Genomic DNA, 26,470 nt, shown 5'->3' with positions numbered 1-26,470 from the left:
CCTGTCAGCAGTCGGCCAAGCAAGAGAGACCTTCTGTGGTGCGAGCAAGACTCACACATTTACTTTCTCTGACTCTGGCATTAACGCCTTTCTTCAGCATTTGTGATGTGAGAACACAGTCAGAGAAAATAAAAGTGTGTGTCCTGCCTATGTAGTTCTCATTTATAGGTCTCTCCTGCAGGGCTGCTCACAGCAACTCAGGCTGATGTAGGAGTTTACTGCGGTGCTGAACTGGAAAGAAAGAAATTAATAATTTAATCTTTATATTGAACAGCCAAATGGAAAGTAATAATGAACACTGACTGACAAAATTCTGAGTAGGGTACCTTCCTATAGTGTATATTTGCACATAGAGCGGGGACATGAGGTCACACGAGACGTGTGTGGAAAAGCATTTTAATGCCAGGTATAATCAGGCCAGCGTTTGATTGACAGCTTTCACACCAGCTCCAACGAACTGCAGCCAAATGCAGCAGTTTGTTTTACCCACATTAAAGAGGTAGTAGAAGTAGAAGAGGTAGAAGTGTGAGAGCATCCATAGAGCAAATGAACTGTGAAAGACATTAAAGAGATTTATATACACCTACATACATACAGTGCATATTACTTTATTTATAAAAGTCCTCACATAAATACAGGCGTTGTCTCCTGACAGCAGCAGGTTAAAGGTGTGCAACTTGTCCTTATGAACTGTGGGGGATTTGCCCACAGTGAAGCCAGAGGCCACCACCACATCCTGCAGGAAAACACAAGATAAACAACAACAAGCAAAGAAATCAGGGATTAGAGTGAGAGAGCAGAGAGAGATAAATATACATCCTTTTCCCAGAGGGAGGACAGATTGAAGCAGCAGATGTAGCATCCTGTGAGACATTAAGTAAGACGTCACAACAAGCTGCCGATGATAAGCTGGTGTGAAATGTGGAGATTGTCTTTTGTTTGGCGTGTCAGCTGCCCCCAAGACGGCTTTAAAGCCTCCACTCAGGGCTGCCAAAGGGACAGCAGATAGTCTGAATAATCATGTTACAGAGACACATAGCCTGACAAGAACTCTGATCTACAGCTGAGCAGAGCGGCTCAGTCTGTGATGACTTCCTGACTTCACCAAGCTTTATGGCGCTTTGAGTTCCATCAAGACGCTGCTGTACCGAAACCAAAGACACAGTGAGATACTGCTGACAGAAGGATTATCCCTGATGTGTTCACTGTCCCCGTCCAGGTCAAAAACAGATGAACTGCTCTGTAAACAACATCACCGCTGCTGCTGTATACAGATGTGTACAGATGTGACAGACTCAGAGTAAACTGGCACAACGACTTGTGGCAATGATGATTCAGACTCACTTTGTTTGTACAGTTCAAGGGATCTGCAGGAGGTGAACTGTCACACCAGAGCCCAATCATCGGTCCTTTGAAGGAAACGTTCAAGTTGTAATCCTTAAGATTTCAGCCCTTGTTGATTTGGCGGCTTTTGTGGTTACCGTAGTAACAGCAAGTGTTGGTTCATACTAGTCACAGAACTCTGGTGGCAGAAATAACTTCTTGGGCAGCTACTTTGTCAGAAAGAGCAGAGGAGCTACTGGTGACAAATACACTGTGCTTCTTGTGGCTGCTTCACAATAAAAGCCACCTCATGTTTCACCAGCACTTGAAACAGCAGCATTAGGAAATGCATTGGTACTAGTAACTTAATACATATGCTGTCAAACCATTTATTTGTTAAGTTCTCTATACATCTGTATTTTTTTCTGTCCTTGTGCTACTGCATTGCCCAAATCTCCCCTCTGGGTTATCAATAAATAATTATCTTATCTTAGAGGCATACTGAGTAGGATTTTACTAAAAAAAACATACAAAAATAATCCCTCTCAATCATAACTCATGACCCACTACAAGTGTGTGGCGTTGTCTATATATCTGCAGAGACACTGCCTTCTGCCTGTATTTTCTTATTAGTTCAGGACATTCCTGGGTCGACCTTTGGCCAACGTGCATGGTGTAAGGTGGGGACTCTATTAAAACATAGCAACGCTCTGTGTGTCTGTTTGACCGACGGCGGGACTAAGCTATACACACACACACACACACACACACACACACACACACAACACACAGACACAAAGCAGCCGAACTGAACAGGATGAAATGTGGCAATGGCTGCGTCTGTGTTTATTTGTGCTTTAGAAGGTAACCAATGTGATACAATCAGAAAATAACGTTATAATTCTTTAATTCACTGCCTTGTTATTGCTAATGCCGCTCCCTCTCTTCATTCACCCTCTAGCTCGCTCGACCACTACTACTCTCGCTAGCTCATTTAGCTTGGGAGGAGGGGCCAACTTTGAACTGTGTGTTTACAAACAGCAACAGACAAATCCTTCTCATTATCCATTTTAAGTGAAAGGATTCCTATTGTCCATATCTACCTTCAAATAAAGTAGTTAACATAAACTGAATAAACTGGTGGTATGCATGCTTCCCCTTTATTTTTTCAAAGCACAGGATATTCAATTACTGCAAACCATCGCAGGCTTTACACAGCTCAGCGCACATTCCTTCAAACACACAATATGTAAATTAATTCATCTCATCCTACAGATCAATGTCATATTCCTCAACACTTCACATGTATCACTGAGCTCATTACTTTATTCAAATCACAGGTTTTATGATCCAGAAAAAGACAATTTCTGCAGACACCCCCCATATCCATATCCAAGCCTAGTTTTTAATGAAAATAACATAATGCACTCTCATCAGCATCACATGAATATTCATTATAAAAAGGCTTTCAAACTGTTCTTCACTGTCTGTCTTCACTCAACCCTCTGAGGCTTAAAGGACCCAGCCTCAAGAAAATAACTTCCAAACTCTCCATCTGACAAGGAAACTTTCTCTACTCGCATTTATTAACGTATCAAATAAATGTGTCTGACCATTTCTGTAACTTTCTGAAGGTTTACTTAGTACATACCCCTATAACGTCAAGTAGGGATGTCCCGATCTGATTTCAACGATCGGTATTGGCTATACTGAGCTTTATCCATCCGATCAGGTCTTTTGTTTTACTTCAGCTGTCACACAGCTGTTTGTCAACTCTCTCGCTGTTTCTGTTCCTCCATTCTGCTCTGTGTGTGTGTGAGAGAGAGCAGGAGGAGAGAGCAGTAGATATCCGACACAGCTGCAAGTGCAACAAACGTCCCACGAACAAAAAGCCAATAAAAGTAATTAATCAACGTAATCCGAGCAAAAGATGTAGAGACGATGGAAATAAACACTCAGCAAAATACAGCTCATTCAGGCAACTCTGGAGAGAGAAAGTCCCTTCAGACAGCAACAAGACCAAAAAGATTACAGAGAGCTTGTTAGGCTGTTTTATATTTTATTGTGTAAAAAAATAAAACGTTAAGGAACAGCTTTGATGCAGGCATTTTGTTTCTTAATGCAATGCATTGTCGAGCATTGGATTGATTTTGATAACCCTAATCTACTTGAAGTCCGCACTGGGCACTGTATTATCTTAAAAAAAACAGTATTGGATTAGGACACAGTATCAGCAGATAATCAATAATTAATGACTCTGATCAGATTGGGGGCAAAGAAAACTTCCCTAATGTCAAGCATAGTGAATTCAGTATAATGCACATTTCCTTATTGTGAAGAAAATCTTGCGAGAGAAATGTTTTAAGCAGAAGCATTAACTGAAAGTGGAGAAACACTCCAAGTAAACCACTGTGCAAAACCACTCCAGTTCTGAAGGATAGTTGTTGAGGAGTATTTAACCTAGATTTTGCCGACAATGCCTTTCCTGAGTTAACCGAATGTAACATTGCATTATCACTCCGGTCACACGCCCTTTACTCTAATCCTGTTTGGTGGAAGGTAAAGCACAAACTATCTATCTACGGCCTTGGACTCTCTGGAAGACAGACTACCTCATCAGAATAGCTGCACTGGTTGGCCCTGAGACACAGAGGGGGCGGAATATTGCTCTGACAGAGACAGGTCATCACTGTCTGCTTCTAGGTTTGTAAGTGACCCAATGTTGGCCTGGGGAACCACTGTGTCATACTATTATTAACCTAAAGAAGGAAGATTTTGCTCATGCATATAACTAATTCATCCATCAGTACAACAACAGAGTCATGTCAGCACACTGCTCTCTTTATAACATTAATACACAGTATTTTTTTTACTGCAGTATCAGTGTTTTAAGTGTGAGAATGACAGGACTAGAAATGGACATTATCCTGAATTTGTTAAGATGACATGAGAGAAAGTGTTGAGTATCAATTTAAAACCGGAGCAGATCAGTGAGACTTCTGACTAAATTATTAAAATATACTTAATTACTTTGTATTAAACAGACACCAACATGTAAAAAAAAAATAAAGGTTGTTTCAAATAGCTGGGTCTGTGCAGGTAAAATAAATAAAATGATTAACTAAACAATTAACTAATCAACCGAACAATTTAATTACTTCTGCCCCCTAATAGTCATCTTAACCGTGAGCCGCTGAGAAGAGCCATAGTTGACCGACTTTTTATTAGTCAGAAAGTTGCAGAAAAACAAAAAAATGTCAAATGTGTTCGGGAGCTGCGCCTCGTCACCTGAATGAAAGTATCAGAGGATTATTGCAACACAGGCCTTATCTCTTGTAACAAAGTGGAGTTACTTACTGTACTAGCTGCTGCCACTAGCTAGTTAGCGGTCCTATTAGTTGACTATACTTGGACTGGGAGCTCGAAGGAAGGGGGGGACTTACTAGTGTAAAAGCCTTCCCAGTGGGGAATGCCGGAATGAGCGACAGAACTGGAGCGGACCAACAGAGGCCATCTGACTTACAGCGGCTCCAAGCAGGACTATTATGACTCTGGGGGTTTTTTGGATTGGTAAGTAACTGTTAACATTATATATCATCCATCATATCTGTGATGTTTTACTGTGTTGTAATAATTGAACTAAATGTTCAGTCTCCTTGCTGGTTATTCTGACACGTTCGGATTGACTAATGCTTTTTCTGTTATCATTTGACAAGAGGCCATTTAAATAAATATATATTTAAATCATTTAGGTAATATCATAAACGTGTGACAACTACAACTATTGGCTTCGACTAGGAAAATCTTTAGTCAGGGGCAGTCCTAATTATGAGACATCCAAATAGAGTTGGAGTTGTCTGCAAAGGTGAAGAGTGTGTGATTTTTACAAGGGAACAGACAGACTACCAGGGTTTGTTAACACTCAGGTGACACAAAGGAGAGAAAAGGAAACAGAAAATGACTCAAACTGTAAATTAGATTCAGCAGCAAGACACCACTGGTCTGTACATCATCACCATCTCCATCTCCATCCACACTTTATCACATCAGCATGTCTGCACACACTAAATATAGAGTCATATGATAAATGATTCTTATATCAGGACAGAAAAATCTGAATGTCTCTTTGCTTACAAAATGTTAGTTTGCACTTTCTCCGTTTTTCCAGGACAGCAAGAAACCCTGAAGAGTTATCAGCAGTGCTTATAATATGGTGGGTATTTATATTAAACTGTGAAAATATTCTTTATCTCCTTTTTTTCTCTGTTCAAATCATATCTTTGATGACCGAGTGCACCTACCCCTTGATTGACAGCTACATTGAAGTCATTGGCCAGCGCTCCCATCAATACGACATTAATGGATGGGTGCTGAGACGACGTGTTTGGTTGGGAATCTTCTTCTGCGAAACAAGACACAGAACAAGGTTTTAAAATGAGAGTGCAGATGGAGGATTCAACATTCAGATCAGGATGATGAGGCGTTCAGGTGATGATCTCTGTCATTTATGACAGATACATATTTGTAATCATGAATTTTAAAACATTAAGTCACAAAGACAGAGAACTCAGGTTGAGGCTATGAAACCCTATGAACTGACCCTGCGAAAACTAGGTAAACTTTCAGACACTGTTCTAAAGTGATTACAGTCTCCAGGGCAGGAATTACTTTGTCTCACATTACAACTATACAGTGTTTCCATTAGGCTAAATTGTAAAAAAAAAAAAAAAACACTGGTTATAATTACTCAGATGATAACCACATTTATCTTGCTTTGTCCTAAAGTAACAACAGTCAAATTCTGTGGTATATAGGAAAACCAATAATTAAAGTCCCTAGCTCACCTAATGCTTGTATTTTCTCTATTAAACACATATAATAGTAGTAGTATAATAGTATTTACACATTTCTGTTACAGAGTGTTGCCTATTCTGTGCATTTTGTGGGCTGTACTGGCCATAATGTAGAGTGTCAAACACCAGGTTTTACACTAGGACTGTTAGGGCTGTCACTTCCAATGAATGAGAAGTGAATGTAATTTGTTTGTAAAATTGATGTGGTTCTGTTCATTAGAGGTGCCTCCAATGCCTCACTGTAGTGACTGATTAACAGAGCAGTAAATCAGTTGCATTTTGGCATCTGTGCTGTTGAATCCAAAATGCTTCCACACATTACTTCTCAGATGGCTTAGTGTCATGCGTATCTGTTCAGCACAGCTCACTAGTTTTCTCCATTTTGTGGTAACAGAGAATAACACACAGTCTTGTTTACTGGACAATAGGACATCAACAGATGAGAGTGACAGTGGAGTACAAGACACAGCATGTTGCAATTAAACATTGAGGAGTCAGAATTTAGTCAGATCATTCCAGTTTGAATTATTGATTTTCTCCCAAACCTAACCTAACCTAACGTGACATCTATTCTAACCCAGCTATAACACATAGGTCCTCTACATATCCTTTACTCAAACATAATAGGGGAACTATGTGTGTTGTGTTCTGACCACAGACAAAACACAGGAGTTCTCATCAGTCTGAACGAAATGGACTAAATTAAACACATCAGCACGAACAAAGTCTGAATCCATCTCTACAGAGCCTTTAGCAACGACAACAAAAGAAACGTAAATAGGAATTCCACAACGCTCGAGCAGGTCAAAGACTGTACCAAAACGCAGAGACAACAACAACACAGGAAAGGTGGATCTGCTCATCCTGCTGCTGGAGACAGGGAGGGTGTCAGAGTTTAAATGAATGGATGGAGGCATGTCCCCGCCACAATAAGAGCCTCAGCTTACTGTGGCTTTTCAATTGGCCTGCTTAAAGATAAGAAGGCCACAGACAAGACAACAATGAGACACAGTGGCGTCCGTCTGTTTCTACAATACAGAGCAGCTAAACAGCTTAACACACACACACAGTCCTAATACATCCACACACATACAGTGAAACACTCCACACCATCAAGTCTGCAGTACTAAGCATCTTAGCCTCTTTTAGGTTCCTAGCTGTTTTCAGTAAACAGGCTGTAATCTACTGTACATCATCAAACCTTTGTAAACCCATACATGCAAAGTGTCAATATTGACCAACAGCAGCAAATGTTAGCATACTGTACGTACAGTATATGTATATATAGGGACTTTCCCGTTTTTTGTGGCCACCGAAGTTTCTCCTGCACACTTAACAGCCCATTCTGATTCCCATGTCCTCAAATACAGATGCCAGAGGCGTTCAATCTTCACCACTGCACTGGTCCTTTAAAGATGAAGATATGATCAATGTTTTCACTTTCACATTGGATTGTTGATCTTCTTTAAAGGAGCATCTTCAGCTGTCGCTCTAATCATGATAGGAATTTGTAAAAGGTCTGAAATAATACTTTGTCAGGTCTCTCCAAAAGACAACAAGCAAACAACTTTTAAAATGCTTGTTCTATCGAGTTCAAAGCGATCAGGGTAGTCCACTTTGCTTGCTTGCTTACTTTTTTGTCCGTTCTCTGTATAAATATGACATAATATCATAGAGCTCCGAGTGCCCACAGATGGCTACAGTAACAACAGTGCAACTGATAAATCCACTTTATAATCCCAAAAGTTTAGAAAATATATATTAATTAAACACTATAAGTTGAGCTTTTAAAGACTGAATTCAAAACTTCTAACCCAAGTACACAAAGAGATGATGTGAGTGACAGGCTGCTGAATGGATTCCTTGTAGCAGCAGTGCCCTTTAAAGTACAACAACAGTGAACTCACTTTTACATCTGCAGCAACCTGCTCTGAAAACTAATTTATAACACAGAACCCAGCAGGGACAAATGCAGGTACAACCGGACAGCTAACACAAACACACACACAGACAAAAACATGTTGAGAGTTACCTTGGATGACAGCTTTCAGGATGAAGTTGTCAGCCGCTAACGACACCAGTGGACCTTTTCGAACCACTTTTCCCTGGAAAAAAAAACAACAAAAAAAACACTAAAAGCCTACAGACAAACTGAAAAGCATTTAGCATTTAGCTCTGACTGAAGCTCTGCAGAATTTCACTGAGGGTCTGTCAACTGATCAAAGCCACATCAGAAAACTGAGCAGTGTTGATGAGCGCCTCAGGGAAATGAGCTGTGAGACAGAAGGTGGATTATTCTGCTGCTTTGGTTTTCATAAAAATATTCCTGCAGAGTGCTATTCAAGAACAAGAAAGTAGTCTCACATAAAGAAAAAGAGAAACTAGGTGGATGTGAACAGATGGTGGCAGGTTACAGATAAATGAAAAGGGAATTAAGACGAAAATTCATGGAGGAAAATACCAAGAAAACAGGAAAATGCATGCAATTCTCCACAGAAAAGATTTGGTACCTGTAAATGGCTGAGCTAAACATCTTTCAGCTTATTTTTTTCCATAAAATGACACATATTTGAATTCCATTTTGAATGTTTTTTGTTTGTTTTTTCCCCAATTACCTTTTGCACAAACAGCCATAACAGCAAAAGGCAATAAGGGCTCCATTTTTGTGCCAATGACCAGCGCAACGAACACTTTAATGGTTTGTTATTATTCTTTAAATTGGCTTTGCCCATCTTTGTGGTATTGCCCAGCGCAGCCTCGTGGCACAAATGAGGAAGTCTGATTCAAATAAAGCCGCGCTAAGTGAGCTGTTGGTATTTTGGTGTAAATTGGGTCATACGCATTGTGCTGAGGAATAGACATCTCAGAACCAGGTCAGGATTCAGAGACAGATAAATCTACAGTTTGAGTTCAAAAACTACAGAAAGCAGCTTTGTTGCAGGTCTTTGTCTTAGTAGTTGGTACGGTGATCAGCAGTAAGTAAGTCCATAAACAGTTATAGACTGAATGTATCCAAAAACTAACGAGTAGCCAGTGCAAAAATTGTAAAATAGGTGATGTGAGCTCTTTTCTTTGTTCCAGTTAAAAGTCTGACAGCATCATTCTGACTGAGCTGTAACTCTTTTTCTGAGGAGACATGTGAACAGTGCGCTACAGTAATCTGGCCTAAATCAAGTGCTAAAAACATGTTTAAGTTTCTCTGCATCTCTGGGAGACAAAATAGGTCTGCCTATTCTGTAAATGACAGAACACTGTTCTAGTTATGGTCCTTACATAAGATGTGAAAAGTTAGACCAGAGACGTAGTAGTATGCATGAATACAGTAGATACAGTAGATACAGCTTCTGTCTTCACAAGAAATATCAGTATTATCAGTCTGATTGTGTACAAAGAGAGCCTCTCTGATTACGAGCTGGCTGTAAACAAACCTCGACAGTTTTGTTGGCGTAGTCAGTGCTGGTGCTGATGAGCGTGATGGGAATCCTGGTGAGGTGTGTTGGTACGTGGGCGCCTGGCACCGTACCCTCTGACAGCACACGGACAGGCATAATGTCAAATTGACCTGAGGGACATGAATTAAAAAAATGTCATTAATTTCTGACCCCACAAACTGTGGTTAGAGTTCAATCTGGTGGGTTTAATGGGTCTGATTCTAGGTTTGTGAATAATGACGTCACCATGGAAACACCTGAAAATGTTCACTTCATATTCATCTGGTTTGGACAGATCTGAATGTCAGTGGTTTCAGGCTTTTATCTGTTGTCCGTCTTCACACCACTGCTGACAGGCACGGACCCGGCCTGTGATCTGTGGTTTTAAGGTCTTTGGTTTGAAGTTCAGTCAGACTGTCCTCCACCACAGACGACTCATTACCAGGATGAAACCTCTGACGGGAAACACCAGATCCATGTCGACAGCACGGCGGGAGGGTTAAAGTCTGTGAGGCGTTTCAGGGAGAAACCCAGGAAAGTGTTGGCCGTGTTCCCAGCAGGTAGCATGTTGCTTCCTGTCAGAGCTCGTTAGTTTGATTTCCGGCAGATTTGACTGGCGAGTCCCTCGGTGGTACCTCGTCGACCGAGGACGGCAGAGTGGGAACAGCCTGCGAGGCAGACGAGCTGTTCACTCGGCCGTACAGTCAGCTGCTCAGTCAGGCAGAAAACCCAGCCAGGAAAAAATAAAATCCAATAAACCTCTCTGATTTAGACCAGAGGGGAGGAGCCTGAGGTCTGAATTAGAGCACAATGAGTGATTCATTCCTGAGTTCAGAGCTGCTCTGTGTAAAGGTACTCCAGACCATTTCTGGATCTGACCTACAGCTGCTACAAGTCACAGTCTGTCTGCCCCCAAAAACTAGCGCCTGACCGATTTATCAGAGCTTACGTTTCCGATACGCGCTGCTATGAAAACAGTTTTACAAATATAAACACTGACAAAAAGTAAGCAGCACATGTAGCAGAGTGCAGTGTGACAGCTGGCAGTGGAGTTATAGCAGTGTCTTCACATTAGGTAGCTTAACAGTTTGTGAAATACATTGCTGAAAAGTTAAAGTAGTTAAAAGTCAGTTAGCTAAAAAGTAGTAAACATTTTAAAAACTTAAATCAATTAACTCGCTCGTTTTACACATAAGTCTTGCAGTGACTGCGTTCACTATCTGGGTTCATTGTACAGTTCATCAGTTGTTCTGTACTGTTATTTTTATGCGTTGAATATAATATAAAATATCCAGAAATTAAAATACATAGTGATGGGTGTCAGTTTACTCAATGATAGAAAAGAGGTCCATTAAGGAAAAAGGTTGGGAACCATTGCATTAGGTATACTGGACAGTGTTCAATAATATCGAAATATAATCCTGAAGTAAAAAGTTGCCTTTCACTCATTAATAACAGCTACATAGTTGGCCAGTTATGGTAGGGATGACAAACTGCTGGTACATAAGTTGTTTTATGTAGGAATAGTGATGTTGATGTTGACTGCTGACAGGAACGCTTTTTAGTTAGAGCTTATAGGGTGATAAGCTCAAAACTATTACATGATTCATGTGCTCTGTGCTTAAAAGTTTAATGAGAAATTTCAACCACTTTGTCCAAATGTTTCATTTTGGCCTTCAAATGAACATTATTTAGAGACATCGGATACAATCTGCTGCCAGTGATGTTTGCTATTAATGAAAGACAAATTACTGATTCAATTATAGATTTATTAGCTTCAGAGCTTAGGTAGTGTGGGTATTTAGTCAAAGGAGCACCCCGCCCTAACCAAGATGCCATGCTGTAACCTATAGTATCATTAAATCCCTCAGGAGACTCCTGTATTTCTGTGTTCAAAGAAATCTTTCAAATGTTGATTTGCAGTGATGACAAATACTTGTGGAACCAGTGGCTCCTCCGACTTTGCATCTCTCCAGGCCACCCCGTAGCCAGGGACAAAATCCCACCTATAAATAAATAAGAAAATCCCGACACCTGGACCTGGTGGACCTTACTTGTACCTGCAGAGAGCCGACTTGTAGCCTCCTGTTGCTGGTTTGTTTGTCAGCTTCATGTAAATGAATGGTACAGGCTGAGCAGTGAGTCAGAGTCCCTCCCACAGAGCAGCAACATATCAGACACCACCAGCCAGCTATAAGCAGTCTGCAGATCCCCGCGGTGGGACAGCAGCTGATCCCTGCCAAATGACGGCCGGGCCACCCCGAGCAGAAGGCGGCCTTTCTGCACCTCGGAGCTTCACCGTAACCCACCGCTCAGCCGCTCCGAGACACTCATTAACTCAGAGGGTAACTGAAGTTCATCCCAACAACATTGTTCATGAGGAACAGAGAGGCTGAGAGGGACAGAGGATAGATCTCCAAACAGCAGCTCACTGCTGAACCATGGGCTCAGTGCAGCAGTTAGGACTGCAAACCACACATGGCAGTTGGGGTGGGATGACGCTCCACAGTCATAAAGACTGAAGTATCGCTGACCTGTTCCCTTCAAAAGACAGTGTGACCTCTTGAAGTATTACTGAGCAAGACACAGTGTCCCTATCAGCTCAGTATGTCTAAGTCACATTTATTGATGGCTTTAAATGTATTTAATTCATAAATCTTATTTAAAATTACTGCAAAATACAGCTAAACCATTCTGATAATTATTGTCTATTTGTATCTTAAAGGACCGGTGTGTAGGATTTAGTGCCATCTAGCGGTGAAGTTGTACATTGCAACCATTTTAATACAGCTCAGCCTGTCAAGCATGTAGGAGAAAACCTGCCTAGCGCCAGTGTTTGGTTTGTCCATTCTGGGCTACTGTAGAAACGTGGCGGTTCAATATAGCGGACTCAGACCCTTTCCCTCTGTAGATAAAAGCAGCTCATTCTAAGCCAACAAAAACACAACTATTCTTACTTTCAGGTGATTATACACTAATGAAAACATACCAATAAATGCTAATAGTGTTAACATTTAGAGAAGACAATGGTGACAGTAGCATGTTCACAGCAGCATGAGAGTTATAGCACAGGTCTGGAAACTAACTTTTTCACCAACTTCCCAAAACATACAAATCGCTATCATCGTTCTACAGCATTTTTTGTTTATCGGCCTCATGAGCACAGGGATCGGCAGACAGATTAATCGGTCTATCTGTAATCTAAAGAGCATCAGTAAAACTTCAAGCGATGAAAAACCTTGCAGAGAGCATGATGGAAATATGGCATTTATGTTTGTTTCATATATTAATCAGATATATACGTCATTGGTCGACACATTCAGAGGTTAATGTACAGTTACAAACACAAACAAACACCACCACAGTACATGCCTCTCTCCCAACATCCACTGAGACACAAACTGAACTCTTGACTCACATATTTAATAGCTATTTTGAAATCTCCAATATTCCAGAGTACACTCAATTATGGACAGAGGTGAACTCCAACACACACACCGCAGTGTTTGCTGCAACTTGAAGGTTCATTTTCTACAACATAAAACCTCCAGCTGCCACAGGTGTACGCTCTAGCAGTTTCACCTATTGAATAAATAAAAAATAAACTCACATAGCTCAGCAGGTGATTTCAGGGGTTTTTATCAGGTCAGGAGCAGCTTGCGAGTGCAGAGCGGAGGGAGTGTGTAGAGGGGGAGCAGCTCTGCAGTGCTCAAAGGACCCGATTTATTAAAACCATTTAAAACCACTTCAGCACTGAGTCACAGGCTCTCTGTGGACGAGAGCAGAAAAAAAAGATTAACAGACAGACAGACCCTGGACACAGACACTCATGTTTAAACTGTCTCATACTGGATCCAGACCTCTGAATCACAGACTACAGCTCAAATCTGCTCTAATCTTTTAATATTAACACTAATATCTTCATATTTTTATATTGCTCTAATATATTTATATCAACAATGGATGAAATAGCAATGCATAATGTGACTTTGTCACTTGTACTGACAAAACACAGACAAACTCTGCAGTTCCCCTCAGCTTTATGGGGCCTTTCAGCCTGTTTCAGCTCGTACTTTTGGTTTTACTGTTTGGTTCAGTCAGTGTACGTCTGCAGCTATCGATTGATTAAGTAATCCAGTATCAAATTATCCCAAACTTTAGACACTTTCTGATATTTTCTCTGGCCAGTCACCCTGCTATTTTCTCTCACAAAAGCATGTTGTGCAACTGTAATAACTTATTTCTTATTTCGAGCAGTTTGACAACAGGGAATCCAGTACAGAGCTGATTTACAGCAGCTCTGACCGGGGCTCTAGATCCAGGGACGACAGAGAGACACGATGGGGACACTAACAGGGAATTGAACTTCTAACCCTGACAGTGTTAGTGCCTTGTTGAAGTGACGCTAAATGTAGACCAGAATGAGCATTTAAACTAAAGAATATATTTTTCTTTTCATGTTGTTTCATCTGATTCATCATGGAAAATATTCAGTATTTCAGAAGAACTGGAGGAGGTACAATGATACACGGTCTGTGTAGTAGTGAGGGTTTTTATCTATGCATCCCCATAAATCATCTGTCTTATCTCCTCACCCCCGGGTTGAAAACACAGATCTAAAAAGCTTTATTTCCAGGCAGACAGGAGGAGCTTTTTCTGCAGTAGGAATCAGAGAAATCCTCCCAGAGGGCTGTGAGAGATGGACCTTCTTTCACCACATGCAGCTGATAAGACGAAGCTGACCCAGGTCCAATAATACAAACATCACCACTGTACACAGGGAAACAGAACAGCCACAGCATGAACAACATCAAAGTTAGGGCTGAAGCTATTATTTTCATTATCATTCATTAACTGATTAATTGTTTCATCTATGAAACATCAGAAAACTGTGACAAATGCCCTCAATCACAGTATCCAAGAGCACGAGGTGGCATCATAAAATGTCCATTTTCTCCAGCAGTTTGAGTGAAAAATTACTTGATGATTAATTGTTTATCAAAACCGTTGTGCGGATTAAGTAAAGATAACATAAGACAAGATGTTCTCAGACATCCAGCTGAGCTTAATTTGAAACACATTTTGAACTACTTTACACAGTAGACAGAGAATCTTCTATGATGTGTCTGTCCTATTTTCCAGAGAAAGAATTAGCAGGTCTTGATGATGATGGTTTTAGTAGATGGCGTGAGCCCAGAAGGTCACAGTACAGGTTCCTGTGCCACAGATACAGCCGACACAGGTCTACTGATGTTAAAGTACATGTCTGGCTGGTCAATATCTGACTTTAATAATGCATGGAATGGATGGGATGGAAAAATGAAAGCCTGTACTGAGATCAATTACTCATTGTGTTTTCCCAATCAACATGTGTGTGAAATCTGGAATCAGCCAATTCATTCTTAAATTATGGCTTAAAGCCTGTGTCCTAACCTAAAGTCACAGTCTTCTTTGGAATTCTGTTCCTGAGTTATGGTATTGAATAATGACCAAAAAAGTGTTTGTCAAAGCTCATTTTGAGTTTGACCTTTAATCACCTAATTCTAATCAGTTCATCTTTGAGTCCAAGTGGATGTTTGTGCCAAATTTGAAGGAATTCTCTTGAGGCGTCCCTGTAATATATCGCATTCGCGAGAATGGGACAGAGGGACATACGGAGGATGCCTCCAGACACGACTATCGCCGGTGCAGAGGCATAGAAATGACCGTAATCATGATGTATGTTTCTGTGCTTGCAGGATTTTTGGAACACTAAGGAGTTGCTGACTGCAAGCCCCACAACGACTGGTTTTATCTCTTTAATGGAGATGGTTAGAGGTTTTAATGAGCTCCTATGGAGGTATCACGTCACTGTTAAAATTATGACCACTAAAATTAAATCTCACTTTTGGCTGAGAACCATTCAAGCCCTAAGCTGTCAGACAAAACGACAGCATCAGCAAGTCTGTAATTACAGTAACAGAGAAGATGACAACTTAATAATATCATTTAACTGTAGTGTTATTGTGTAGAAAGACATATCTTACAGCAATGTTAGATATTAAGAAAGTATTGGGACTAGAGACATTAGAATGACAGCCCATCACGGTAAAAGTAAAGGATGGCACACGTCGAGAATGTTAATTCGCATCATAATTCACTCTCAAACTCAACCTGAATACATTCAGTACAATTCTAACTAAAGATAGTATTCAAATAAAGGAGTCTTTTACAAAGGTTGGGTAAAAATCATTGAAGTGGTGGAATTATCTGCTCTGTAATGTCTCGCCTGATGAATTTAGAATAATGTACATTTCTACAGCACTGATTCCATCTGTACAACAGAGTCATGTCATATTCTCCACTTTGTCTTTGTGACACTAATGTGCCCATTGCTGAGCTTAACATACCTAACTTAAGTTATGTGTCAGCATTCTCTAATTGAGAGAATTTAGAAGGCTTCTTACCAATACATGATGAAATATATTGAAAACAGTGCGACGTGTTTCAAATAAAGGTCTGGTTCTTGCAGTTGAAGCAAATCAAGCCAACCTGAGAATTGAGGGTGAGTGGCCTACGGTAACATTTTGACACTACGCCAAGTGGCAACCTCTGTGCCTGGCAAATTAAGCCAACACAAAAGTAGCAGCTCCTCAAACAGTCACTTTAGGCTGGCTACAAGCCAATCTCCATAAGTACAACATTACAGCAGAAATAAACATGTTTACATCCTGGTACAAAAAAGTTTTGGTCTCTATAGCTTAATTCCCCATTCATGACAACTGTACTGTGGGGGAATTTTTATATAACTCACCCATTTAAATTATATTAAGGTTAAAGTTCCGAACAATGAATGGCATGGCTTCTTTGAGTGATAGGTGGGTTCTGTACATTGACTGTATATATATGGTGCTGTCACATGCGGTTGTTGTCAGTACAGGACTGAGGCCTGAGTGAGATGTCAACAGCCAGAAACACCACAGATGACCAAGGTTGGGTAAAACTCATTGAGGGGTGGTAGAATTGCTCTATAATGTCTCTCTTGATGAATTCATTATAGTGTACAACTCCACTAGGGCTGCACGATATATATTGATATTGCGATTGTGATATGATTCATGATTAGTGGTGAGAATCCTATCTGCAGCACAATTTCCATTTTCACTGAAAAAAATAAAAAATAAAATAAACTCATGATGATGTGGATTGTTTACTTTTTGTCAGAAACAACAAACAAAAAAGACACGTGGCATAAGTTGCTATGAAAACACACAAACATGTCAGACCCAACAACTGTAGTGGATTTATGTAGGTAATAAATATCGCAGACGTTTCACAATGAATGAGGCAAAAATGAACCTATGGCTGGGCCACACTCTGAGCTCCACAATGGCTCTACATGAATGTGTGACATCACAGAGACTATGTGCATTTTTAATTATACAGTCTACGCCCCAACCTTATTCATAATATAACAAATGACTGATTTAGTAACTGATCTGAAAAACTACATTGAGTGAAAGATGATGCCCTTTATCAGTGTAAGCTGCCATGTTTCGTTTTACAATGCCTCAGTGTCAGAAATCAAGTGAGACAGCAGAAGATGATGTGAATTAATCCATTCAGCCAAACCTCAGCCAATAAGGACGGGGTGAGGCAGAGGGGAAAACAAACATGTCAGACAAAGAGTGACAGCCGTGTTGAGACGCCGCCTCGCGGGTTGTTTTCTCTGCCTCTCTGACAAACAGCCACTGTGTGTCAAAATCACAAACTGTCCTCGCTGTTCGTTCAGCCGATGCTGGAGACACAAAACTTATTTACTCCACATTTGCATAATCTTTCTCTTTTTGTGGGGATGAGAGAGAAAGGCTCAACACAAGGAGAACACTGCCAGAATAGATCTGGAGACAGGATTGTCCCAGTCTCAGTGTATCCATACTGGAGTGAGTTGTGTTGTGTTTCTGGATGAAGGCTCAGTAGCTTACTGACATGCTGCAGTTGTGCTGCCTTACTTTGCCGACACACATACACCTACAGTACAACCACTTCCTCCTCTGTCCTGCGACATTACAGAGAACATCTGCACATTTTGGATACTAGTAGTTCATCTAAGGCTGGGCGATTTGAGTAACACATGTATAGATGTTGCAACTTCTCCTGACAAATCATGTCACTGTGATTGAATTTCAATTTAACACCCAGGATATATTATAGGGCATGTAATATAGTCTGTTGTGTTAAACAAGATAAGTCTGTGCTAAGCATTATAAAACTTTTTCTACATGAATTTAATGGAGCGAAGCCTGCGAGCTAGTTCAGGCAGTCAACTCGAGCTGCGCTGATATACACACATGCCTTATTCCATAATCAATAACCAAGCGCTCCCTTCCAAACTGGCGGTCTATTTAAACTGCACAATTTCCCAGCTTTTCCTCTGCTCTGTCAATACCGCTGTTGCCCTGCATCTGTATTGCTGCCTGCTGCTCTGTAAGCCCCACTACCACCCCAGCATTCACCTGTAGGCTCCAGCTAGAGGTTCAAGGTATTTGTGCATCACTCCCCAATATCTCTATGTAAACATATCTGCGGGGAGTGATGAGGTCGGAGCCTAGATGCCAAAATCTAAATATGCTATACTGCTTAATAAACATTCCAAATGTGAGTCGGCTGACTGAATTCTGATTAAAAAAAAAAATTATTTTGGCTAGGTTGCAGATATCACATTTATATGCTATGCAGTGTAAATTTGTCAGCAACAGATGTCTTACAGCTAGAGACACCAAAAACTGTAAGCCATTATTCAAATGTAAATAAAATCATGCAATACGATACGAAGATACACTTTCAGATTTCAAATTAAAAATTAATGTTATAGTCATGTTTCAGTCAGTTTGTTTGACTGGGTTTCATGCATTACTGATATCAGGTATCTTAGCCTCCTGCTGGACAGATTCAGTCTCCTCTTTCAGCCTCTTCAACAGAATCCCAGCCAGAGTCACTCTGAGTGAAAAGGGTGGTCTCTTTAATGCAGCAGCCACTGATGCAGAGGAGAAACACCAGGATGCCACAGCCAGATGAAAGTCCAACGCCTCACCCTCTCATGCAGCTTTCCAGCAGGAGGTCACCAGGGTCACATATTGTGTGATCCATCGCCCAGCAAGCAGCCGCCACTTCAAAAGCAGGAGGGAGGGCATGACTTTTAACTCTCCCGGGCGAGTGTAGATAGGATGAGTAAGCATAAATATTCGTCTGCAGCTCCACACAGAAGGAGAAGCAGAGAGGAGAATACAGGAGCTAAATGACCAGCAGACCGGGAGTACGTTCACATAAGGATGGTTAAAATATAGGGATGCCCCGATCCTATCTCTGAAACCAGCATCAGGACCAGTCAAGGCATTTCTTTAACTGATCAGCTATATTGAGCCCAATCCTTTGTTTTATGTTGGCTGTTTTTACTTTTATTTAGTAAAAATATAAAATAAATAATAAGGAACAGCTTCAGTGCAGGCAATTATTTTTCTAAATTAGCTATTCAATTGTCAAGCATATACATTGGGTTGATTTTAATAACTTTAGTGTACTTAAAGTGCAATTATGAAAAGAGAACCATCAGATCAGGACTCGAGATCGGCAGATACTCGATATTAAATGACTCGGATCGGGGGCAAAAATACCTTGATCAGTACATTTTTTTTCTGTGTCAGCTTTCTGTCCAGACTAAAACAGCATTTTTCCACTTCCAAAATGTTCTCCAAAGTGTATCTGAAACCGCCTACTTGGTGTTTCAGTGTGTACGGTATGGGGTAAACAGAGCTTCTGAAAAATGATGACATGAGTTGCCCAGCTTTCTCCGTGATGACTCTTTTTACATGTCAGTAAAGGCAAATACACAGCAGAGCTGTTGTCATTAACCTGTATGTTGATTTTGTAAGGCCTATATACAAACTCCATATATAGTATAAGGCAACAACAGCTCAATAGGAAATCCTCTTAATGACATTTTGTGCAGCTGTCACTTGTACTAAATACCTACAGTCTCTTTCCTATTAGAAGTAGTGATTCTGGTCTGATTTGCCCTTAAAAATAAGAGTCGTAAAACAGCAAAATCCATCTTTAGTGTTGTTAGGCCCCCACACCTTAATCCCTTCATCTGATTAACTAAGCAGCACCAAATGTCAGCAGTTTCACAAAAAAATAAAAAATACAATCATAGTCTATTTGATCACAGGAAGTGGAAAAAATAAAAGAAGAATAAGCTTTAAAGTGGTCCATTATGGCTGACACTGCTGCATCTAACAGGGATGTCTTGTTCTACTCAGGCAGCTCACTGACTGTTCACTTTTATATTTCAAGAATATAAATGAATACTACCAATCGATGAGACTAATAGCCTCTGGTTCCTACCTTATATACACTGTCAATGGTTCCTACATCACATGCAACCTTAATAAACAACTAACGCTAACATGAACAGTGACTACAAAAACAAATATGCAGATACATGTTAGAACCGTTGCTTCAGATATCTAAAGTTATCTCAACTCTGCCTACAGCAAGTTCAGTGTTAGCTAGTTAGCCTGCTAGCAAGCTTTAGCAAACACTGGCACTGGGTTAGCACGAACACAGTCGTCATACAGTAACGTTACCACCTACAACAAGTATTCAAGTCCATCAAATGTAATACAGTGTTGATGTAAGATAGTGAACAAACAACTGTAAGGACGCATAGCAAGAGAGATAACTGACTTAACTTAGTGTTATGTTGTTCTGTCGTCTAATCAAAAGTCAAGGGAACTCCGTTCCACAATCCTTCGCTTTAAAGTTGTATTGACTCTCTGCAACCATACACAGAAAATAGAAGATAGCTTACAAGTTTTTAGGAATAAATAGACTCTATTGACACATTCGGCAGGCATACAATACGTAATGAAAGTCGTAATTAAAATAATATTTCAACTTTTCGTTCGGACAGTAAGCGGTGGAAATTAGCGACATTTGAGGGGCAAGGAAATAATGATTGTGTATTGGGGTGAGCCGAATTTTAAAGTGGACTGTTTAGATTTGTGAAATGCCTAAAACCGTACTCAGTGTGTTGTATGGTTGTGCCGATAAGTAATGCAACCCGAAACATGAGGATTTTTAGATTGGGTCTGGCTACGCATTCTTTTCCTGAAAGACAACGGAGGTTTGAGTGGCGTTAAACTCACTAAACAAGCTTCTATATACTAATGAACAAGATTTCGAGTACGGTTAATAAAAGGACCGTCGTGGTGAAATACCCATCTTCAGCAGGCTTTATATGGAAGGACTCACAGCATTAACGTAACACATACTGGAGGTAAGAGAGGAAAACTTACGGCTGCAGGACTTTGGTTTGTTTTCCCTCGCTTGGTTTCGAATTGACAGGCTGCGATAACGCGCATGCGTAAAGGGAACCTTTACTATAGCCATACTTCCATGAGTAAAGCACTATTACTAGAAAAACAATTACTGTACTAAAAATGGGAAACAGAAAATAGGAAATAACATTACTAAATATAATAAAGGGTTCAAATATATATATACAAAAATAATAGTAAATAGTAAAAGAAAACAATTTTTTTCAGCTTAGGCATTGGTATTCTTTTCTATACCTTTTGCTTAATGTTTTCAGCACTCGAAAGCCCACTGACAGTCCCTCCACATTGATCTCTTCTTTAACTGAGAGTGTATCTGCATTCAGTGAAACTCATTTCAGTGTTTACACGTCGGCTGCCACTAGGGGTGGGTAAAAATATCGATTCATCAATGCATCGCAATATATTTTTTCCCAATTCAATATCGATTCATTAAATCATCTGAATCGATTCAAGCCCCCCAACATGGCAACCGAAGCAGGTAGCAGCAGTGTTAAACCAGCCTGTGGATTCAAAACAGACGCAACTCGACAGATCCTTCCTTTGCAAACTGCTGCCAAACTCTGCCCGCACACAGGCGATAACAGAGTCTGTGGCCGTACGACCGTACAGTGTCGTGGAAAACGGGGGTTTTAAGAAGATGGTATACACACTCGAACCACGATACGCCACACCAACACGCAAACACATGGTGGAAGTCGCCGTCCCGAAGCTTTTTAAATTATCAACAGGTACTCTAATGAATTATTTGTGTAAATCTACTCATTACTGAATCGATATCGAAGCCTTTAAATCAATATCGAATTGAGATGGAATCAAATTGTGACCTAAAGAATCAAAGAAGCAATACCCAGCCCTAGCTTCCACATCTTACTATTTAAGTTCTCTTCTTTTCTTCCCCACATTTTCCGCTGTCCATACACAATTTATTCCAACAACCCCCAGTGCCTTACACTTCAAGTAATATTTCAAACAATATCTACCTGAAAATGAGAACACTTTCACTGACAAAAGCTTCTATCGATCATCATCAACTCCTTTCAGTACTTTGGCTTGAATTGATCCATCTTCACCCAGTTAGCAAATCATGACCCGTTACACTTCCTTTTGCCCAAATTAGGACTTTGTGACTCAAATTTACAAAGGTGGTGGCAAACCAAATTCCAGGCGTAATTACAGTGCTACATTATGTCTTAGATACTTTAATCTAATTAGAATATTTTTTCCATCATTACACTGAAGGCAACCTTTCCACAGGTTCACTCTGCACTGTGTGACAGTAGTTTTCTGTTTTGGCCATCTGACATGAGCTGCAGTCTGTCAGAGAGAGGAGGTGTGATACTGACATCAGGCAGGTGGACCTGCCAGCCTCCAGACTTTTGCAGCTGTTGGAGGTGACAAAAGACAACTGAGGACTTCACACTCTTCAGCACTCTGGCCTGTCAGGAGTCAAAATAAGGCCAGCTACTAAAGTCCAGATGTCAGGTGATCTCATGGAGATCCAGAAAACCTATACAGTGTATTTTCCTGCTACCGTGTGCACATTGGTGATATAAACCTATATCACCCTGTTCTTCTAAACTGACCCAAGTTTAAACTCCCACACAAGTTTGAAGTTGATGTACTTGTCTTTGCACAGTAATTTGCACCCTAGTTTGTGGTGTGTATAGCTTGTATCACTTATCATATGAAGAATGTCATAAAGCCTTAGCAGAGGTAGGGCTAAAAATCTAAATTACATCCAGTGGCACTTGAGGACAAGTCAGGATGTCACCAGTAACATTAGGAATCATCCGCTGGTGAGCACAAATATCCAGAGGGAATTATATATCAATCTGTCAAGTAATTATTGAGATATCTTTCTGTGGATAAATCTGGATCAATCAACATCATTGTGCGCAGGGCAGAAACAACAACTTCCCTCTCATCAAACAGCAACTCTGCTATGAGCTATCATATTCATGTTACATTATAGATGGAAACCTCAGAAGCTTTTACAACCAGATTACTGACTGTTTAATTAAATTGAAAAATGCCAAACACTCACAGACCCTGTGATAGAGAGCATAATTCTGCTGCTGTATTAGCAGGAGGCTCATTACTCAACACTAATGAGTTTCTCCTGCAGAGACACACCACAGCAGCAGGCCTGAGGTCCTGTTCCTGCTTTATGTTTCTAATCAACTGTCCTCCTCGGTGAAGAATATCACCAATAAACTACATACATGAAGCTGTCTAGCAGATGGAAAACAACAACTTCCATATTGTTCTATTTGGCCCTGTTGCTGCCTTGGGGAGAGAGGGGGTTATTAGCTGATCCTGATATAGTCTGTTCACCCTGACCTCTGCTTTGCCTTCGGTTAGGAAATGGGAATCTGACCCCAAATGTCCAGCAGATGAGGTCATGTTCAATATCCACTGGAAGTGTTTTTTGAAGCAGCACTGACTTCAGTTTTCCAGGTTTTATGCAATTGCGTTTGTCTCTCCTGGAAACATATTGGGTAACTTTGGTATTTTTCTTCCTGGACCTTATTTTCCCATGTTTAAGTGATTGATGGGGACAACACATTTTGAATGTGGTCCAGTGGTTGGGTCGCAGAGGTAGCAGGTCAAGCAGAGGACCCCAAACTTCCCTTTCCCCAGCCACATCGGCCAACTCTGACTGGGGGATCCCGAAGCGTTCCCAGGCCAGTGTGGAGATATAATCTCTCGGCCTGGTCCTCGGTCTGCCCCGTGGCCTCCTCCCAGCTGGACGTGCCAGGAACAGGCGCCCTGGAGGCATCCTCACCAGATGCCCGAACCACCTCAACTGTTATGAATATGTTGTCTTATTTAAAATTAAATTTGACATTTCCATTTATTGTGAAATTTGATTGAGATATTGGCATGTCCGCTATAGCAGGGTTTTAATGCAGGGTGCTTGACAGCTAGGGTCGGCCGTGATGGGTCGGGGCATCAGAAGATGACAATACATGGCTCCATTCTTGTCTGTCCTGCACTGACGGAGGTCTGTCACTAACATTATCTGACGGCTTAGCTCTCCAGGCTGCCATCCAAGAGCCGAGCTACAGCACTGGTTCGGAGACGTTGATCTGTGTAGGCCCACAAAAGACACACCTGAAAGGTAAAATGAACAAAAAGAAAATGATTAGACATGTTAGCCGATAGACATTAATAGCATAAGAAGAAGAAGAAGAAATGTAATCACCTCTTCACCGATCTTTTTCAGCATGTTCCCAAGACTCATTGGCTCCCGGCTGTACCACACGTTTGAGGTCACAGCACGCTTCGGGTGGACATAAAAAAGATTTGTCATCTGATGGACATTTGGAAATATATGCCTTGAAACTTGCGACTGTACACAATGGATCCCTGGGCCAAACATAAAACCTCTTAGGTTTTCCTTGTCTGGGTCATTAGGGTCTTTAAGGTTTTTAGTTTTTGGATTGTGCACCAGGGTGACATATTCAATCCCATCCTCGCCTCTCTGGAGCATGAAAGATGCCACACTAAGCCAAACATAGCTGGAGGTCGGACCGTACTTGTTGAAAAATATTGAAGTTACCCTTTAAACCATTATAGATTGTTTGTCTTTAAAGGACCAGTATGTAGGATTTAGTGGCATTTAGTGGTGAAGTGGCAGATTGCAACTAACTGAATACTACTTGCGTCTGTATTTGACGACCTGGAAATGAGAACAGGTGTGAAGTATGTGATGTATGATTAAACGCTAATGAAAACATACCAATGAATATGTTTCCTTTCTGCCAATAAATCCTCCTAAATGTTACACACCGGACCTTTAAGGTCAAAAACCACCATGTTTAAAATCAAAGTGTTTCTACCTGTGCTGAATGTCCACACTGGACAGGTGAAGTGAAAAGCCCGCTGCCTCCACCTGGCTACATCCCACTTTGTGTCTTTTATAAGTCTTTGTCGTCTCAATGCCCTTAATTAAACAAATGGGGATAATGGAGCAGACTGTCCTTGAGACATTCATGGTGTTGCACTCAGCAGTTGAAATGAGAAGTGACAGACGTAGTTGTGTGAATAATGAGAGAGCTTGAAAAGAGGTTCAAACTCTTTTTTTACACCTCTACACCACACCTGATCAGTCACTGTGTTAAGTGGACATGCATGTTGCATCGCTGTTTTAGAGTCTATTTGGTATCCCAATCTAATCTAATTTTGCCTAGTCTATTGTCTAGTACAATCTAGTCGATTAATATAATCTAATCTAGTATAATCTAACCTACTAATATAATCTATTATTCTACTCTCTAATCTAATATGACCTAACCTAATCTAATCTAATATATATATATATATATATATATATATATATAAAAATATAGTTTTATCTATACTTTTGTCCAATCTAATCTTTTAGTCTAATTTTGTTTTGTCTACTCTAGTCGTGTCTAATTGAATATAATTTGAACCAGTCTAGTCTAATCTAATTTATTCTAATCTAATCTAATCTAATCTAAAATAATATAATATAATATAATCAAGTCTCAGGAAACTGAACAAAAACTACAGCAGGCAGAGGCTCTATTGTCAACTTTCATAAATAATACCATGAAAATAACAAAGAGGTCAGATGCGGGTTGAGTGGGTGTTGGTGACAGCCAGCAGCAACATAGATGACAAAAGAATATGTCCATAAATCCTGATGCCAACCTCCTAGCAGCCCCAGGAGCAAGGAGGAGGAAAAGAACGAAGAAGATGACAAGGAAGAGGTGATTTACTCGTCCTATCCACCCCACAGATGAGCTGCATCATCCCTGAGAGTTCCAGGGCAGGCCCACAGGATTGGTGGTGTTATATGGTGGTGTTACGGACAGAGAGTTGAGGGCGTGGCAGCCTGTGATCCAGACTGAAACATAAACCGACCCCTCCACTCTGTGGACTCTGCTGTTGATTAAACTGACAGCAACCCAGCGTAAAACATGAAAAACTACAGTCTGCTCCAGGTTAATATCAGTTACTACCTAGAAACTGAATGTGTCCTGTATTCACACTTTTCTTATTTCTTTTTTATGTATTTGCAGAATACAAACAGACAGATGCTATAATTATTTATTATTATAATGATATGATCATTTATGATGCATAATGTATGTAAGATCAAGATAATAACTTGAGGGTCCTCATGATCAAGATGCGATGTGATGGGGTTTATTAGTTTATGTAGACTAGGAGTCTACGGCAATGCTAATGCTACTATATAGCATAAATACAGAAGTGGGAAGTACTACTTATTTCAGGTATCTTGGGCACCATATATACAGGTGACGTGACCTGAAGTGTCAGTTTTACACAGAAACAGCTGGTAGACATATCCTTCAGAGAAACCAACAGGTCGTTTTTAACTGTCATTTGTAAACTTGCCATTGTACGATGGGTTTTGAGAATTGTCCATCATATAGGCATCTAATGGTAGTTGGTATCTTATATGATGCTCATTTGCAGATTAAATCAAACA

General features: G+C 40.5%; 1 protein-coding gene across 4 annotated transcripts in view; it reads right to left on the bottom strand.

The window, feature by feature from the left end:
* pot1 (protection of telomeres 1 homolog) overlaps nt 1-20,997 on the bottom strand; it is a 64,313-nt gene extending 43,316 nt beyond the window's left edge. The window contains exons 1-7 of one of the 4 annotated variants that reach the window (XM_051383487.1): nt 20,944-20,965; nt 20,333-20,421; nt 13,218-13,376; nt 9,605-9,738; nt 8,209-8,281; nt 5,625-5,725; nt 629-736 (exon numbers count right to left, since the gene is read on the bottom strand). In XM_051383487.1, coding sequence (XP_051239447.1) covers nt 629-736; nt 5,625-5,725; nt 8,209-8,281; nt 9,605-9,724 — 402 coding nt within the window. In that variant the 5' untranslated portion in view covers nt 9,725-9,738; nt 13,218-13,376; nt 20,333-20,421; nt 20,944-20,965. Of the gene's footprint in view, nt 1-628; nt 737-5,624; nt 5,726-8,208; nt 8,282-9,604; nt 9,739-9,864; nt 10,310-13,217; nt 13,377-20,332; nt 20,422-20,943 lie in introns of those variants that run through there. The other 3 variants (XM_051383488.1, XM_051383490.1, XM_051383489.1) reach the window with 3 other exon arrangements.
* Between the last annotated feature and the right edge of the window lie 5,473 nt (nt 20,998-26,470).

The sequence above is a fragment of the Dicentrarchus labrax genome, unplaced genomic scaffold (genome assembly GCF_905237075.1).
Source record: "Dicentrarchus labrax unplaced genomic scaffold, dlabrax2021, whole genome shotgun sequence".
Classification (NCBI taxonomy): Eukaryota; Metazoa; Chordata; class Actinopteri; family Moronidae; genus Dicentrarchus; species Dicentrarchus labrax.
Note: the sequence above shows the minus strand (reverse complement) of the source record. Positions and strands in the feature narration are given on the sequence as shown.